We start from the raw sequence: 19,078 nt of genomic DNA, 5'->3' as shown, positions 1-19,078 counted from the left end.
AGCATAACCCCACTCCGATACGGGGCTCGACACTAGGGAATCAAGTGATTCTATCATCTGGTACAGTTTGGGTCAATGTCCAGGAAAATAATCACTCGTACGAACTACCATTTCACGTCATGCCAACCTACACAAACGATATGCTTTTAGGCGTTGACAACCTGGCGATATTAGGTTATCAATTGCAACGCAAGGCAGAATCTTTCAATGCGTTGGATACTGAATACGATTTGGAGACTGCTCGACAAGAGATAAAGACCTGGCTCAACCTAGACGAAGAAATAGTTGGCCCTACCCGGTGTGCGACGCACAAAATTAAAATTAAACCCGGAATCGAACCCGTAAAGGCGCGTTACTTTCCAAAGAACCCAAAAATGCAACAAATTATGAATGACGAAGTGGATAAAATGCTGAAAGACGGAATCATTGAACCATCAAACAGCCCGTGGAATTCTCCTGTCGTGTTGGTCAAGAAAAAGGACCGGAAATATCGGTTTTGCGTAGATTTCCGGAAAGTAAACGACGTCTCAGAGAAAGATGCATTTCCGATACCACATGTGAATGCATCACTGGACAAACTAAGGAAAGCTAAATTTATTAGTACTATCGATTTGAAAAGCGGCTACTGGCAGATACCACTAGAGGAAGAAAGCAAACCGTTGACAGCTTTCACGATTCCTGGACGTGGACTGTTTCAATTCCGAGTAATGCCCTTTGGTTTACATTCAGCGCCTGCGACGTTCCAGCGCGTAATGTACGAAGTTTTAGGCGCGGATCTGGAAACACACGTAGTCGTGTACCTGGATGACATAATCGTGGTTAGCGAAACCCTTGCTGAACACATGACCATCTTGAAACAGGTCATGACTCGACTGCGCGCAGCGAATCTGAAATTAAACCCTGAGAAATCGCACTTCCTGAAGAAAAGTACCGTGTATTTAGGTCACGTAATCGACGAGCAGGGAATTCGGACGGACCCAGATAAGGTTCGAGCAATCACCGAGATTGCACCACCTCGGAATACCAAAGAACTACGACAGTTCTTAGGCATGATCTCCTGGTACCGCCGATTTATTCCAAATTGCGCCGATTTGACCAAACCTTTGTCCTCTCTCCTTCAAAAGAAGAAGCGTTGGAGATGGGGAACCCCAGAACAAATCGCGTTCGATACGCTAAAAGGCCACTTGAAATCGGATCCATTATTGGTTCCACCGGACTTCTCGAAACGCTTCGTACTACAGACGGATGCGAGCGACGTCGGGATAGGCGCTGTGTTGACACAGGACCATGACGGCGCAGAAAAAGTCGTCGCATATGCGAGCCGAGGGCTGACGAAAGCCGAACGGAATTATAGCGTAACAGAAAAAGAATGCTTGGCAGTAGTCTGGGCGATCCAGAAACTGAGACCATACCTTGAAGAGTATGAATTCACGGTTATCACGGACCACCAGTCACTGAAATGGCTCCGATCGATAGAGAGTCCAAGCGGACGCGTAGCTCGATGGAATTTGTACTTACAACAGTACCATTTCGACGTCGTGTATCGAAAAGGGAAATGGAATAAGGTCGCGGACGCTTTATCGCGAAGCACCCCGGAAAATTCCACCGAGAAAGATCCTCACGAGCCAGGAAACTGATTTAATACTAGAAGCGTTAGAGCTTGGGGACACTTGGTATGAAAGAATCGTCAAAGGAGTCGAAAATGATCCCCAACGCTATCCCGAGTACTGCCTGAAACAAGGCCTGTTATACCGACATCAATATCATAGTTTGGACTACACTGATCGAGGCGACGTCTGGAAATTATGTGTTCCGGTAGCAGGAGTCAGTAAAGTTCTGAAGGAAAATCATGACGTTCCTTCAGCCGGACATTTAGGCATTGCTAAGACGATTGCTCGCGTTTCGAGTCAATATTATTGGCCACGTATGAGGGCAGAAATCACGTCCTATGTGCGCCAATGCGGGACATGTCAGGCATTCAAAGCCTCACAACAACCCCCGTCGGCCCCAATGGGAACAATCCCTGCCCTGAAGCCCTGGTCAGTCGTATCTGCAGACATAATAGGCCCCAAACCACGATCATCGCGAGGGATGAGCTATCTGGTAGTTTTTCAAGACAAATTCTCCAAGTGGATAGAAATCCAACCGCTACGGCAACAAACTGCCTCCGCGATTGCGATTGCTTTCAAGGAAAGAGTCTTGCTGCGTTTTGGTAGGGTAGACACAGTGATCACCGACAATGGTACCCCTTTTGTAAGCAAGGAGTTCACCTCCTTATTGCGACAATTCGGGATAAATCACGTTCGAACCCCACCATACTCGCCTCAATGCAATCCAGTCGAGAGAACGAATCGAGTTATAGGAACAATGATTGCCCAATTCGTAGGGACAAATCAACGAAACTGGGACAAACAAGTTCCAGAATTTACCTTCGCCTATAACACGGCAAAGCATGACGCGACAGAGTTTACCCCGGCGTATTTAAATTACGGCCGCGAAATTCTACCCCCGCTGTCAATTCGAGCACGAGCCAACCGGGGAAAGACGAGGTCTATGATCCACATCGGGCAGCCAAGACCCTGGACGACACCATTGAGTTAGTCAAGGTTAACCTGGCCCGAACCTACGGGAAACAAGCCAAGTATTATAATCGCAAGCGTGGTTCCTGGCAACCAGCTCTTGGAGACCTGGTCAGCAAGAGGGAACACCATTTATCATCAGCGATTGACCACTTTTCGGCTAAACTTGCGGAGAAGTACGCGACGGGTTTTACAGTAACTAAGATCGTCGGTCCTTCCGTATACGAAGTTAGTAAAGAGGGTAAAACGTTCACTGCGCACATAAAAGACTTGAAACCGTTCCATGAGGGAAATCCCCCAGAATCTGACCATGAAAAACCGGAACGCGAACAAATTGACCGCGAAAACCACTATCCGGATGTGGATGAAACCTTGGGACCGCGTCGTGTAACCCGAGCTATGGCCAAAAAGGCAAAATTAGTCCCTACCGCCGGAGAACCAGGTTGAAAGCGGAACGCCAGGTAAACTGTTAGAGTCAAGCTACATTTTTTCTTTTTGACGTATTTAGACGGGGGTTAGTTTTGAAAGTTCTATTCAAAATTGTATCACCTAGTAGTCAATCACGTAATCAAAATGTCGATACGGGGTTATGAGTCAAAGTCATGTCAAAAGAAATACAAAGTTTAGTTTTTTTTTATGTTGTAATAGTAAAATACAGCGAAAAGAGGATCAAAACTGGTTTTGGAATGTTGTTTGAATCATATTGTTGTTGAACCTATCGCATATTAGATTTAGATGGAGCCAGGATTTACGGAAGAGGAAGAAATCTGGTTGCTCGAAGAGATGTTGAGGAAGCCACTAGACATCATCCTGCACCACCTGCCAGAAGCAGCCAAACCGGTGAGCCCGCGCCAAAATTCTGCCCACGAGCCGTACGATCCAGCCAATCCAGGATTTATAAGACCTGATCGCCGTCCAGCCACACCGACCACCCCTGCGACCACCACAGGCGGAACGCAAGCAAAAAGGGTTAGCCAGGGACTATTCAAGCGCAAGAGGCCGAAAACACTGATCAGGCCAGCCCCGAACGGTTTGGTAAATCTGACCAGGAAGCTGGGAACAAGAGCAAGAAGGTTGGAGGAGCTTTTCGGGGCCAGCCCCACACGGGAAAACGCTCCAGGGAAGAATCCAGGCATCGACGACGGAAACCACAGCACAACAACCAACCCGGGCCCACGCCTCAAGCGCAGTCCCCAGTTGATCGCTGCGCCGCAGCTGACGAAACCTGTGGATGCCATTGTACCGACTGCCGAACCTGGTACACCGATGGAAGTTGATGGACTTCCTAAACCTACCAAGGAGAATCCTGATGTCGCCGAGCCGATTGCCGAAACCGCCATCGAACCAGTGGAGCCTATAAAGAGAAAAGAAAGCGTTATCCGTCCGGGCCCATGCCAGCAGCACAGTCCCCAACGGAAAGGTCCGAGAATCCGGGAAACCACTGCTTTTCCGAAAAACGTTCGCTGGGTAATACCACGAAAGCCGGTCGAGACGAGGTCTGAACCAGAAGCCCGCTGGGTGGTGCCAGAATACCCAGAACTGGAGGACTATCCAGAGTCCTTTACAGACAAGCCTGGAGACCTATTCACCAGCACGCTGAACACCAAGACACCGATGCAGAAACTGAAAGAGTCATTGGCTTGTTTGGAAACTCTACAGAGCCGACCTTTCTTGCCAGGACAGAAAGGCAAGCGCTCATTCAGCGCCTACGACAAGCAAGGACGCATCTGGAAAGTCACCCAGACGCGAAACCAGTGGAAGCCAACACTGAGGTTGACCCAGCAGCGTCTAGAAGACCTGGTGGGCAAGTTCAACTAAAGAAAAGTGGCAAACAAGTTCACCACTTTTCTTTTCCAAGGAAAGAGGGGTGTGACCCAGATGTCGGAAAAAGGGTCTAGAGTAGGGAAGAGGGACTGAGTCGGAGAGAGAGGGCCGATGGCTAGTACGGGACAGCTGAGGAGTAGGGCGCGGAAGAAGGGACCAGGAGGGGAACAACGACAGCTACCTACTCTTCATTACTCATGTTTGCCTGATACTTCGACGGGCGTATTTTCTGGCTAAATTATTATTTAACATTGTAAATAATTCATTTGCTTGATTTAAGTTGTTGTTTACGAGTGCAGTATTATTATTTTAATTATTATTACTATTGAAAAGTATTATTCACTAAAGACGTGTGGAAATATTTAGTTATTTAATTTAGTTTTGATTATAAATATTCAGAAATATATTTTTTTTTAGTTAAAATCGTTTTGTTCAAAACAATTAATGTTTAATAGTTCAGATGAGTTAATAATTAGTTAATCAGAAAGTATTAGTTTGTCTGCGATGATTATTATTTGTGATTATATTTTTTTTTTTGATTGTTTAGAAATTTATTGAAAGAAAATCAATGTAATTTAATTTTTGGAAACAAATTATGGTAAATTTCCAATTTATAAATTATTCTAAGTGCTAAGCCGGTTTAGTATGGAAAAACGGCGAATGGTTATAGAATGAAAGAAATAACGATTATTATTTAAAAGAAAAATATTTATAAACGAAATTATTCTAAGTCCCGAGCAAATTTTAGTATGGGAATGTATTCTGTTGAATTTGTATGTAATCTGTTGATATTTGATTCCCAAAACTCTGAATTTGACGATACGAATGAATATAAAATGAGGGAATTGCCAATTAAATTGCTAGTTTGTAAATAACGTGTAGAGGGCAAAAACGATTATTCCGGTTCGCTGTAAGTGACTTTTGGAAAAACTGATAAAAGCGAAAATTGGCGATCAGAAAGGCAAGTCTTGTGACAGAGTGTTATTGCGGGAATATTCTTCTACCAATAACAACTGGAGGGACATTACCTTGGTTCGTCTAGAACACTGGTAAGTACCTTTTGAACTCTCAACAAGATTTGACTTCCCGGATTTTTGACCCTCTGTCGAAAATCCGGTAGGTATTCACAGACCGTGTAGGTGGGAGCGGAGAGGATACTCTCCATCCGCTCTCAGGGTAGAGTTTTAGGCCCAGGGGTGACGGCTAGTCTCCTGGAAGGTGGGTAACCAGTTTTTGGAGTTGTAGTTCGCGATTTGGACGCTCACGGGAGCCAGAATGTGTGCGAGTTTGTCTGGTACAAACCAGTTTTGATCGAGCCTAGATACGCGTGCGTTGACCGACGTCATGAAGTCATTTTTTTGTATTCTTGTCGTTTAGATTTAGTTTGCTGAGGTTTGATATAACCTAAAAATTTTGTATTACGAGAGTTTATTTTGTTTTGTAACCGTTTGAGACGATGTTGGTAAATAAATGATTTATTTTGTTTCTATATCATAACCTGTTTGATATTTTGAGTTATTTATTTAGACGTAGTTATTATTTACTTATTTAACTGAAAGTTCGTATGGTTTTATTTTGGATCGTGTTTTGTTGTTCAACCCCCCTTTTACCCTGGACTCCGGCGAGCTTCAGATCCGAGCGAGGGGGCTTTTTGTGTCGCAGTATCGTTCAGAATTGTTCGGCGTTTATTCTTCAAGAGTATAAACCCACCAAAAATTACCCGTTACAAACGTCAACGCAGCCCAGTAGACTAAAAAGTTTACGTTGTGGGTTTTGGACTGCGTTGATGTTCTTATAGGGTAACCTGAGATGCAACGTTGCTAAAATATCATTATAAAAACCCATTGTAAAAATTATTAGATATACATTCTGTCTTCAGACTTCATCTGAAACAGTCAGTCCGAGGACTCAGCAGAGGAGCAATCTTTGCTGGTCCGAGGCTGAGCCTGTCAACTCCTTAATAATAAATTTTGTTAATTGTTAAACAATTATGGAAATTTATTAAAACTTCAACCCAGAGTTGAGAGCGCTTATCAGCGTTCCACCCTGGTTCCTGTACCTAGAGCGCCAGCTAGAGTTCAGGTATCCCATCCAAAAATATCCTAACTATTACCCCCAGGGTGTGAGCGCTTATTAGCTGTTCTCACCCTGGTGAAATCGCTCAGAGCGCTAGCCAGCATTCAGGCACTCTATCTATTACCGATTGGCAGGAACGTGGACAAGATAATTGTTAAAAAACGCAGATAACTAATTCCGCAACGATTCGGTTATTTTATTTAACTTTCATCAGGTCTCTAAAACATACATAAATAATACAATTAAAATAAAACTGTTACATGGAAATACAGTAATATATACCTCAACACAATAAAAATTGACCTTGATTTATAATGCGCAACAATATACATTAAATGTATTGACATCCTTTGACTCACTCATCCCAATTTATAAATTGAATATTTTTATAAATTCTACAAAAACTAAAACAACAGACAACCACACGGTGTAATGTCACAGTAATAAACACAACCACCAAGACACTGCGAGTGAGACCAAAAATGCCGGTCATACGTGCTCTTACAACTAGCGCCGTTAGTTTATACAGTAGGTACCGCGGAAAATTCAAAATAAAATCTTAAAAAATAAACAATAAAATTACAAGTAAGACAAAATTCTCATAACCTAACTAATATAATCGATAGTCGTTAAACCAATCTAAGAACGACAAACGCCATCAATTGGCAATTATATTCCTGAAAACTGACAATAAATCATTATAGATTATACTCAAATTTTGGGAATCAGTACGTTTGTTTACAGTGTCATCAACTTTGATCCATATCATCTCACTAACATTCCTTTTGAACCAATTACTTTTACAACATCCAAGATCTCTACATTTCCATAATCAAAGACATGACCTTGTAACGTTACATTTTATGTAGCGTCACAGTAGTAGTGTATTTGAGTAATATTATGAGTTTATGTTGTGTGAGTACGGTAACGTTGTAGTATTGATGACTATCGTGAATGTGTGTAAGTTAGTTGTTTCGAGGATATCGAGCTGCACTGCGGACAAGTGACCGATGTAATGTGTCTCTTGGTCAGTTACCGACGATTGAACTCAGGTCCAGCCTCTTGGAGTGAGGTGATTACCACAGAGGAGCAACTGAAATGTCGTCACTCCGAAGTACGGGAGTTTTGACAGGCTCATGCGGTAGCTTGCGGTTGACAGGCCTCGATTGCTGGATGCTTGAGGGTAGTTGCGAGTGCTGTCTGAGCTCCCAGGGGAGCGGAATCACTGGTATGTCTGGGACGCTAGTTGTGTGAATGTAGGAATGACTGTGGAGATATGTGTGTCTGAAAGTAGCGTGGAAGTGAGTTGAGTGCATGTAGCAGGTGGTATGAATGTAGTAGGGGTACGGTGAGAGACAGTCTGGCTGGAGTAGTGAATGAGTAAGGATTGTTTTGTGTGGAAGTCCGGCTTGGGACCGGATTCAAAAGGAGTCTTGTGGAGATTTTCATAGAGGACGGACGTACCGTCGCTGCTAGGCAGCGTTAGATGTGTACCGTCGTAAACGGAGTCAGTTGCAAGCTCACGTTGAGTATTAGTTTGGGAGTACCGATTAGTGTACTAGCTATCGTTTAGTCCCGTTTTTTAAGGAAATTACTTCCTCTGAGAGACCGAATCACGACCCTTTCTCGATAACCAGCATAACTGAGCGACACATAGGCATTCCATTACTGTCAAGGCCGCTCTTGGTCTTCTAGGAACATAAAAATTAAGTTTATCGTATCCCGGTTGCCGAAACCGGTGAAACAAAAGTCGACTGGCGCCTGTCGGAGTTCCTGGAGGGTCAAGAGATGGCTGAGATGGACGAAGTGTAACGTAGTGAATTATAGTTTGTCGTGAAGATTTACCTCAAGGAAAAGTCTACGTTACAACCTGAATCAAAATAATGGGCAGCTAACGCTGTTTTATTTTCATCCAAGATCTTAGTATTCCTACAACTATTAATATGTTGGCTAACTCTATTCTTTAGGTACTGTTTGGTTTGGCCAATGTAACACAGACCATACGAGCAAGGGATTTTGTAAGCCACGCTTGCTCTAAGATCACGGGGTATAGGATCTTTCAACCTTGTGTACAGCGAGTTGATCTTCTGAACATTATAGAATACCAACTTTACATTTGTACCCAGAAAGCATTTGCTTACCCTATATGACAGATCCGGCACGAACGGAAACCGACAGTAACTAATGAAATTATTAGTTCTAATGCGACTCAACACATTGCTTCCTAGCCGCTCTTTAAACTTGTTAATTGTTGCAAGAATCAACGATCCCGGATAACCATTACTCCATAATAGACGCTCAATTCTATAGTAATTTTCATCATGACACTTCTCACTGCTTGGCCTGGGCATTCTATCTAGTAAGCCATATATCATACCGATCTTTTGAGATCTTAGATGATTAGAAGCATGATTCAAGATCCTGACCGAACTAGATGGTTTTACATACCAGTTCGTAATTAACCAATCACCGGATCTCTCAACTAACACATTGGCCAAACCAACGGTACCTAAAGAATAGAGTTAGCCAACATATTAATAGTTGTAGGAATACTAAGATTTTGGATGAAAACTAAACGGCGTTAGCTGATCATTATTTTGATTCAGGTCATGTCTTTGATTATGAAAATGTAGAGATCTTGGATGTTGTGAAAGTAATTGGTTTAAAAGGAATGTTAGTGAGATGATGTGGATCAAAGTTCATGACAGTGTAAACAAACGTACTGATTCCCAAAATTTGGGTATAATCTATAATGATTTATTGTCAGTTTTCAGGAATATAATTGCCAATTGATGGCGTTTGTCGTTCTTAGACTGGTTTAACGACTATCGATTATATTAGTTAGGTTATGAGAATTTTGTCTAACTTGCAATTTTATTGCTTACTTTTCAGAATTTTATTTTGAATTTTCCGCGGTGGCTACTGCATAAACTAATGGCGCTAGTTGTAAAAGCGCGTATGACCGACATTTTTGGTCTCACTCGCACAGTGTCTTGGTGGTTGTGTTTATTACTGTGACATTACACCGTGTGGTTGTCTGTTGTTTTAGTTTTTATAAAATTTACTAGAAATTTCAATTATGCGCAATGCGCACGCTTTAATTTTGACCAATAATGGATTATGGCCCGTTTTTTGCGAGTTTCAACCTATGACTAACTTCAAGACTCTTATGTATCTTATAATGTAGGACTAGTATACGTTGCGCACGCAAGCGCGCGTGTAACTGTTGGTATGGAATTATATATATTTTCATGCTTATGAAGAAAAAGAATTGTTTTTTACTTGTACACCTTTCTCGGTTTTTACAAGGCTGATCTTCCCTCTTTCTCCTAGAATTTACGCTTTACTTGCTCTTCTTCGTTTTTTTGGACCTCAGCAAGTCCTACCCGTCATTTCCTCTACTTTTATTTTGCGGCGGGGACCGAATTGTGCTTTCTGTACCGCATTTGCCCTGAACTTCACCTCTCAGACTGTTGGAACAGTAACATGGGAAAACCACAGAGAAAACCAATGATACAATCAAAGTACAATCGGAGCTGGGCTAAGTCTACAGGGATTGATAAAAAAAACTCTTCTTTATCGACCACTGGAGCATTAGGCATCTCTCCTAGTGTGCAGAGATCAATCGAGCTAGCAAACACCGACTAGATTGGTCACCTATTCAAGTTGTTACATAACTGGGTGATCGCCAAAGTTAGACGTGTGCCGCCTGGCTATCGCTGCCACTTCCAGAGGCTGGGAACGTAACGCACATATTTTTCACTGAAAAATATTGGTGCGTGCCAGGATCGAACCCGGGTTCCACTCTTTCGAAAAGCGGGCACCGATCCGACTAGGCTATTGCCAGTCTTCTTTATTTTCATGCTTATGATATATTTGATCAATCATGTTACGAATAGTTTGTCTTATTGTGTATATTTTCATATTTTTCATCTAAATTATAAGAGTGGATGAAAAGTTTCAATTTATAAACATGGATGAGTGAGTCAGAGGAAATCAATACATTCAATGTATAATGTTGCGCATTATAAATCCGAACAAAAACAGTTCCACTGTAAAAAATAGCGCCAAGTCTACGTTCATAAGACCATTATAAAAAAGAAATTTTTTTTCTTTACAAAAAGATATAAACTAAAAAAATAAAAAAATCCAAGAAACTGATATGATTGTATATGATTTTTGATGATTAAAAGTAATTTTGTTGTAAGTTTAAAAATGAAAAAAAAAAAAAAAAAAGTTGGAATGTACTTGGTGTGCGTCATTGTGTAATTCAAATTTTTTCAAGCCTTAATGGATCGATTTCACGGATTTTACAGGAAAAAAAAATATTCTGCAATCACGCGCACCAATTACGGCAAAATTTTTTACTGTGTTGTAACAGGGTAAAATTACCCTAAATCGATGTCACCGGATATCGATAATTATTCGACATAGCACTGGCGCGTCTCGATCTTCGGGCCTAAAGGGAAAATAGGAGGGGGTAGTTTTGGGTTAAAATAGGTGAGCCGTGCAGTGAAAAAGAGAGAAGTAGTGTGACCGCCAGACTGAGTGCCACGGAGATCAAAAAGGACCGTTCCCGAGAGTACTGACGAGACGAAGGAAGCCAACTACAACTAGGACTTCATCTTCAATTAGAGAGTTAGATCATCATCTTATTCGTCAAGGTATCAATTATTACTCTGTGGGAAAAAAGTGGACCGCGGTTTACCCAATACCCAGTTACTTCTCCTATTTAATTATCAATTGGATCGTTTAATTGACGATTATTTCAATAAATAATAGTTGAACATTTGCTAGTTTTGGATCGAGTGATTTTCCTGGAGGTTTATACCCGAGAATCACTCAATCGACCTTGCGGGAAAAATTTAACAACTAAAAATTTATCAATTAAATAGTTAACATCCGAAGAATTCGTTAAATTTATTATTATAATTTTTATAATAATTAACTTAGGTAAAATTGATTAATTTCTGTTACTTGAAAATAATCGACAAACTTTTATTCGTGGAATTTTGGTCGAGCGTCAGCACATTTTTGTGTCGCAGTAAATTCCAATACCCAAGTTCAAATACAACTAAGCTAGCAAATGTTCTAGCAAATAAAATTGAATGCTTCTACTTACGTCGATTCTTTTATAATTCATAAAACCATTGGAAAATTCTCGGATATTTTGTTAAGAATTATTTATTGAAAATATTGAATATCATGAAATTATTTTATCACGTGTGAATTAATTGATTTTCGGATTAAGTCCGTGAAGTAATTAAATTAAAATTTACCGAAAATTAATAATAATTGATAGCGTGGACATTAAGTCTAAAGGATTAGTTATTTTGAGTCAAAAGGTCACAGGAAAAGTTAGTTATAATTAATTAATTTACAACAATAAACTTGTGATAATAATTTTGACTTGATTGTAAAAATTATATCGTGATTAATTTAGTTGGCAAAAGTTAATTCAAGGTATTAAGACCTTTAGTTCCAAATAATTATTGTTATATTATTAAGACCGTGATTATAACTTACTTAGGAATTTTAATCTAAATAATACTTTAATAGAATTAAAATTAATAATCGGAATTTGAAAATTGTAATAGTTAGTTCAAAGTTATTTAGAAATTGATTGTTAATTGAAAGTTATCGTTTTATTAAATTATACTAATGATTGAATAATTAAATTAAAATATTTAACTAAAATAATTTACAGTCAATTTTGTTAAAATAAAATTTATAAAATAAAATTCAATTAAGCAAAGTGTGGGTTATGTGTGTGAAGAATTGTACGGGTAATGTGTGATAGAGTGTTAATAGTGTTAAGTTTGGTAGTCCGGTGGACTTAGTTTTAAGTTATAAAAGTGTGGAAAGTTAGTTTGTTTTGGTAGTCCGGTGGATTTGTAATTTTAAGCTTAATTGTAGGACAGGTGTGGGAGACCGTTTGTTAGAAAAAGCCCGTCTAGTCATCGTATCGTCGTTGGGAAAATTCGTTTGTAAATATCGTTTATTTCGCAGTTATTTTCCGCTTCGTTAAATAATAAGTTAATTATAGTGTGTGTGAGTGAGTGCTTAAATTGTTAAAATTGTTATTTTATTGTTAATAAATATTGATCAATCTTGTTAATTAATTATTTATTATTCAGCAGCACCTTCCTCCAATCTCTCTACCCTAAGAATAAGATTTCTCAGCTCTGGACCGGTTCCAGGAACCGTGATTAAAAATCCTGGTAGCGCCCTAATAATTATATTGTTTGTTAGTTTTGTTTGTTTATTTATAAAATTGATTAGGGGCCAACCTGAACAGGTAAAACTGTTACAGTGTACAATCAAAAAATAATACTTTATACTGAATTATTTTCGATGAAAAAATGAATATTATCCAGGTAACACCGAGTATAACATCTAATATAGATAGAAAATTCACTTACGACAATCTCGAGAAATTTGTTCATACACAAGCTTGGCAGCTGTTACTTCATTAACGTAATCCCAAAGACCATCACAAGCAATAATGAGAAAATCTTCAGATCCATCTAGATCTCCAGAACACATTTCCGGTTCACTAGTAACATATGGTTTATACTTAGGATCACCTGAAAAAAAAAAAAAAACCAAAAATGTCAAGAATTCTAAGTACACTATTATTTGTTTAGTGCATCGAAAATTCTAAGTAAACTGAAGAACTGCTATCACTTCAAATTTCACTGCTCTATTCTAAATTTTTATTGGCATCTAACTCATAAACCTACGATGTACTCCCACGAGATACGATTCAATGCTAACTTTTATTAGCTTGTGCTGCGTTTTCTTGTGTAAATTATGTATGTATGTATAAGTTTTTGATTACTTTTGCATGGTTGGATCTGTCAGAACGCGGTTCGTGGCGTTTGAGACGGTTCCACTATGTCCTTAAGTTTTTTTACGACTATGCATAACAAAATTAGCCTAGAGATTAAGAAATTAAAAAAATTAAATTTAAAAAAAAACTGATATGTTTGAAATTATTTTCACTGTGGTATTGATCACTTGAAAAATCTATTTCGTTCTATTTCTTGAAAAACTTTCTTGAATGCTGTAAACCGCATCGAGGTAGATAGACTTGTTAGAGATATATCGTTGTTAGGAACTTCATGAAAAGGTGTTAATAAATATGATAAAACATACGAGTATTCGAGTTCTGTAATTTTTTAAAAGTGTGTAATTCCGTTAAATTTAAACTGAATCGAGAAAGAAGGAGATTTTCACGAAACGAACACTTGCATTTTCATTAGTAAAGATCAATAGGACTAAATCAAACCAGCTTAAAATTTTATTGTTCAGAGCTATTCTGAACGATCTATTATAAGAGAATTTAGAAACAATATAAATTATACTAATGTATAACATTAACACAGGTGCAAAATACATTGGGATGAAAAATACAAAGAAACTCACTGATAGGTTTGTGACTTTGTAAGAAAAGTGTTTCAATAAGGAAGTTTCTCTCAATTGAAAAAATTGGATACCTAACTTTATTTTTGGTTCATGCTATAATATGGTTAACCGATTTGAGAAGCACCAGAACTAGGAGAAACAAATTGATAACTCTACGTTTATGTAACAAGCCTCACGGTGCATGTGATTGCTATTTTTGCACGACAAAAGTTGAGACTGCGGGCCGAATCCATAAGGACAAAATTTCGTATTCTTCTATATCAGGCGAGCAACAATCAGTTGCAAAATTTTATAGAAAGTTTTGAAGATGATATGTTACAAGATAGCCTGACCAGTGGATTCGATACAATGGAAGTCGATGAATCCGTTTCCAGTGAACCAGATGAAAAAGTTCCTCCGAGCAGTGAAAAAGAGGGTAGGCCGATCGGCAAAGAGAAAAAGCCAGAGAAATACGACCAAAAATATCTAACTAATTTATTTAGAGAAGCCAAACTCTCAAAAGAAGCGGCTGAAATATTGGCTTCGAGTATAAAAAGGAGAAATCTTTTGACAAATGATACTAAAGTTCCATTTTATCGGAATCGAGAGAAGGCTTTCTGTAAATATTTTGAAAAAGAGGAAGATTTGCTTTATTGCACTGATGTGAAAGGACTTGCGGATGAATTAAAGCCAAATTTATATAAACCTGAAGATTTGCGATTATTCATTGACTCGTCTCAACCCAGTCTTGAGGTAGTTCTTCTTCACAACACCAGCAAGTTTGTTCCTTTACCTTTAGCTCAAGACTGTGATTTCAAGATTTTGTCCATGATCCTAGGACAATAATATGGATTCACGAAGTGTCCATGCTATTTGTGTATGTTTGACAGTAGAGATCGCAAAAACTACTACGTCAAAAAAGTTTGGTCTTCGAGATCTTTATTTACGGTTGGATCACATAATATAATAAGAAAACCGCTCGTTCATCCTCCAACGAAAATTCTCATTCCCACTCTTCATATTGAACTTGGGTTAATAAAACAGCTTGTGAAAGCTCGTGATAAAAATGGAGAGTGCTTTACATACCTGCGTCAAGTGTTTAAGCATAAATTAGATGCGAAATTGAGAGAAGGCATCTTTGATGGACCGGAAATCCAAACGTTATTCAAAGATGAAACATTTATTTCAGTTATGGATGAAAAAAAGGCATTATGGCTGGGTTTCAAGAAAGTGTGTAACAAATTTTTAGGTAACACCAAGGATGCTGATTATGAAAATATTGCGGCCAATATGATCGCCAACTTTCAGCGTTCAGGTTGCCTGATGAATTTGAAACTTCACTTTCTTGATTCGCATCTCAACCACTTTCCAGAGAACAACGGAGACTTTAGTGATGAGCAAGGAGAGAGATTTCATCATGATCTCAAAGAATTTAAACGGCGATTTCAGGGGCAGTGGGGAGTAAACATGTTTGCAGATTATTGCTGGATGCTATAAAGAGAACCTCAACAGAGAGGAAAAAATCGTAGCAGAAATCCGTTGCACAGGTCATTTGATGAGAAAAGGGTCAGGAAACGACAGAAATGATAAAATAATCATTATGCAGAAAAAATTATTTGACCGTAGATTCGATCGTTTTTTTTTATTTTTCTGTTTTTTGCAGTTTGACACCTAATTTTAACTTCAGATTCGTATTTAGCGATAAAAAATATGTTTACAAATCTCTGTCGAACATCCAGCACAAACCATTTTTTTTAACTTCCCGCTAAAAAAATTGAAAATGATCGAAAATCAAGTTTTCATCAGATCTCGACGTTTCAAGGTCCTAAAAAGCTTTCCTGACCATTCCCGCGATTGTGTGTGTGTGTGTTTGTCTGTCTGTCTATATGTATATGTATATATATGTATATGTATATGTGTATTTGTATTTGTATGTGTATGTGTGTCAAAGTGTTCAAAATGACAGGAATTAGTATATTACACCCCTTGGGAAGGAAAATAAAAAAAGCCTCAGATCAACAAACATGTGATCTGAAGCTTTTGTTATTTTCCTTCCCAAGGAGTGTAATATACTATTTTGAGCTCTTCGAGCATAAAATGACACAAAAATTATATTTTCGAGCTCGAAGAGCTCCAATACATCATGAGTGCAATTTTAAGCGCCTAGGTATGGAATTAGGGGGAAGTTGCAGGGATGGTCTTTAGGGTCAACCGTTTTTCTAATTTTTTTTGTGGACCTGTAAAATCGTTTCAATAGAAATGTTTTTAATACAGTAAAATACAGTGAAATCTCTCTATACTTGCCCTCCGTTTACTTTTTTGCTCTCTTCACATGACATAATAGTATCCGTGTCCTTTAAAATCCAGTCTCGCACCACGATTTTTTTAAAACCTATGATTTAATTCAGTGGTGAGTATTTTGAAACTCTGTAAAGAGCCTCTACACCCAGTACGCGTCTGATTGCGCATAAGAGAAAAATTTTCGAAATAGCGGAAATGGAGGCAGATATCGATTATAGGGAATGATCCTGGCCTGACATGTCAAGATAGAAAGATTCCACTGTAAGTTAGAAATCATTGTTTATTAAAAGAGATGGAATATGATTGCATATGTTTTACCTATTGCTCGGGATACAGCGAGATCGCCGTTGACCCTCCACATGCCGTAATGTAATACAAGACCACCCATTTCTTCTATTCTTTGTTTCTCGTCCTGGAATCAAGAAGGAATGTTTGTAAGATTAAATATATTATAAGAATGATTGAAGGGATTATTCTTGTATCCACTTTTGTATTTTCACAAAAACCTAGTTGGTCATTTTCTTTTCCTGTATGTAACGATTTTCTCCTCACTTCCTTATCAAGATGATTAGTAAAGCTTTTCTTTCTTAGTCACACGCAATCTTTATCTATTGCGGGTGTGGCTCACTTACATTCTTGCCGTATCCGCATTTACCTGTGTCCCACCCTTAGCACAGTGACCAGGAAAATTACAGAAAACTTGGTCATGGAACAGTCGGCTAACGAGCGATCCCTGGAAATTGCTGAAAAAAAACTGCAACTGCCAGAGCTTGAACCTACGCCTGAGCAAACCGTTAAACGAGTAGCCAAAAGTTCAGATTATTCTGCCACACAGCCGCAGATTTAATAGATTATAATTAAAACGTATAAGTCTAATGACAATATGATGTATTATGACAATGTTACTCATGAGTAATGACAATATTACTCATTATTCAACAACTGAGTGGACACAACTTGATATTAATTTATCATTGTGGTAAATAGTATACAGTTTGAATTAAATTAAAATATGAAAACTGTTCGGCTGAGAGATAACCTGCGGTTTTGTTCAGAGTTGAATTGTTAATTATAAATCATTACAGATTATGAGAAGCTCACTTTAAAATAGTTTAATAAATTCACGACATAGAGTTTGTGATATTTCTTTCTTTTTCCACTTGCTAGTGCTACCTTTCATACGGATTATCTTTATTCGCTTTTATTGATGGTTATTCTTATTTAACTAAGCAGTTTATTGATAATTCAGAAAAAAACTACATGATCAAGAGTTTTCAAATTGTTTTGGGTTATGCTCAGCATATTATTCTAACAAATTTCAGTCTTTTTCAAAGATCATAAAATCGTTTCAATGACTTAACTATAAAAATGTATCCTTTCGAAAAAAAAATTTTTTTTATTTATTCAAAAAGATATTAAAATTTCAAATTTTTACAGAAATAAAAAAACGGTTTATTAATTGTAATTTTCAAAATCTCTAAATACGCATGTTATAATTTTTAAACGAGCCAAAATAATTTTTTTTCTATTTTATTATTATTCATAAAAAGAAATAAAAAATCTACTCCGCGGACGGAAATCTATTCATAATATTATTTAAAGTTATCTCGAAGTGAATTTCTCTCTCAGTGAAAGTAAATCAATTGAAAATCATCCACTCTGCATTCACTCATTAATCATTCCGAAAATTTCATTTTCATGTACCGTTAACTCGATGTCCGGAGGTTTGACACATCATTTGGACCTAATTTTTGCCCTAACCAAAATTTAAATTCAAGCCGCGCGTTAGTAGATCAATATCTAACGCCCTACACCGCGTATATATATATATATATATATATATATATATATATATATATATATATATATATATATATATATATGTCAGATAGGCAGGAGTTATTGTTGGGGATTCGGTATTTTGTGATTCACTCATTTTTATTATTACAATTAATTAATATTCACAATTACAAAAAGATCAATTATTACGAATGAGTAGATAAACTCGTACAAGGTTAAGTTAATTCAGGCCGCAAACAATATTAATAATATCTTGCGATAGACCGAGACTTAGGAAATAACGAATTCGCGATCACCAGGACGTCCGTTCGATCTCGATCTCAAAGCAAGACTGTCTTTTCAAAAACTATTCTCAAATAGTCTGGCTGCTGCACATTTCTCTTTTCCTTATTAATTTTATGATACCCCTATCGTCCTGGGATCCCGACTACGTTGACAACCATGTGCCTACCTAGGCCTAAGCCTACCGCAATAAAACATTTTAGTTATATCTTATTTTACAAAAATATTAAAGTAACAGTACATTTCTTAAAATAACTAAAAAATAGAAATATCCTAAAGAATATTCTCATCGCTTCGTCAGAAAATACTCCACTGTACTTTACTCTCCGACATATATATATATATATATATATATATATATATATATATATATATATATATATATATATATATATATATATGTATATATAATATATAATTTTAACATAGAATTTTTTAACAGAAGGTTTAATTGGGCACTTTCGGCGAAAATTTGAATTTTCAGCGGAAGTGCCCTAACTAAGCTCCAGTTAAAAAATTCTATGAAAATCAAATTTATCGTCTTACCCCAAAATATCTTAGGAAAGGCCTAAACACAGCTGTTGCGGAATTGCCGACCATCAACTCGTGATCGATAACTCCCGCAATTTTTCAATTACCAGAGGAGGCAGCCTCCGAGGCGCCTCTGTGGGCTACGGCATACAACGCAGTCAAAACCATGCTTTGACTGTTACTTTAATTCCACGTGATCCCGACAAGTACGGCATCACAACGTTTAAGTGTTAAAATTAAAGTGTGTCAATTATCTAAACTCTAAACAGTTCATCAGC

The 19,078-nt window shown here is 37.9% G+C and overlaps 1 protein-coding gene across 1 annotated transcript in view; it reads right to left on the bottom strand.

Annotated features, from left to right (window-relative positions):
• Positions 1-19,078, bottom strand: part of LOC141538436 (uncharacterized) — a 93,469-nt gene that overhangs the window by 45,737 nt on the left and 28,654 nt on the right. The window contains 2 exon segments of the mRNA XM_074259875.1: positions 12,902-13,066; positions 16,506-16,599. Coding sequence (XP_074115976.1) covers positions 12,902-13,066; positions 16,506-16,599 — 259 coding nt within the window.

The sequence above is a fragment of the Cotesia typhae genome, unplaced genomic scaffold (genome assembly GCF_013202065.1).
Source record: "Cotesia typhae breed Kobodo isofemale line unplaced genomic scaffold, CoteBio_Ctyphae contig_22, whole genome shotgun sequence".
NCBI lineage: Eukaryota > Metazoa > Arthropoda > Insecta > Hymenoptera > Braconidae > Cotesia > Cotesia typhae.
This window is presented reverse-complemented; position numbering and strand designations above follow the sequence as displayed.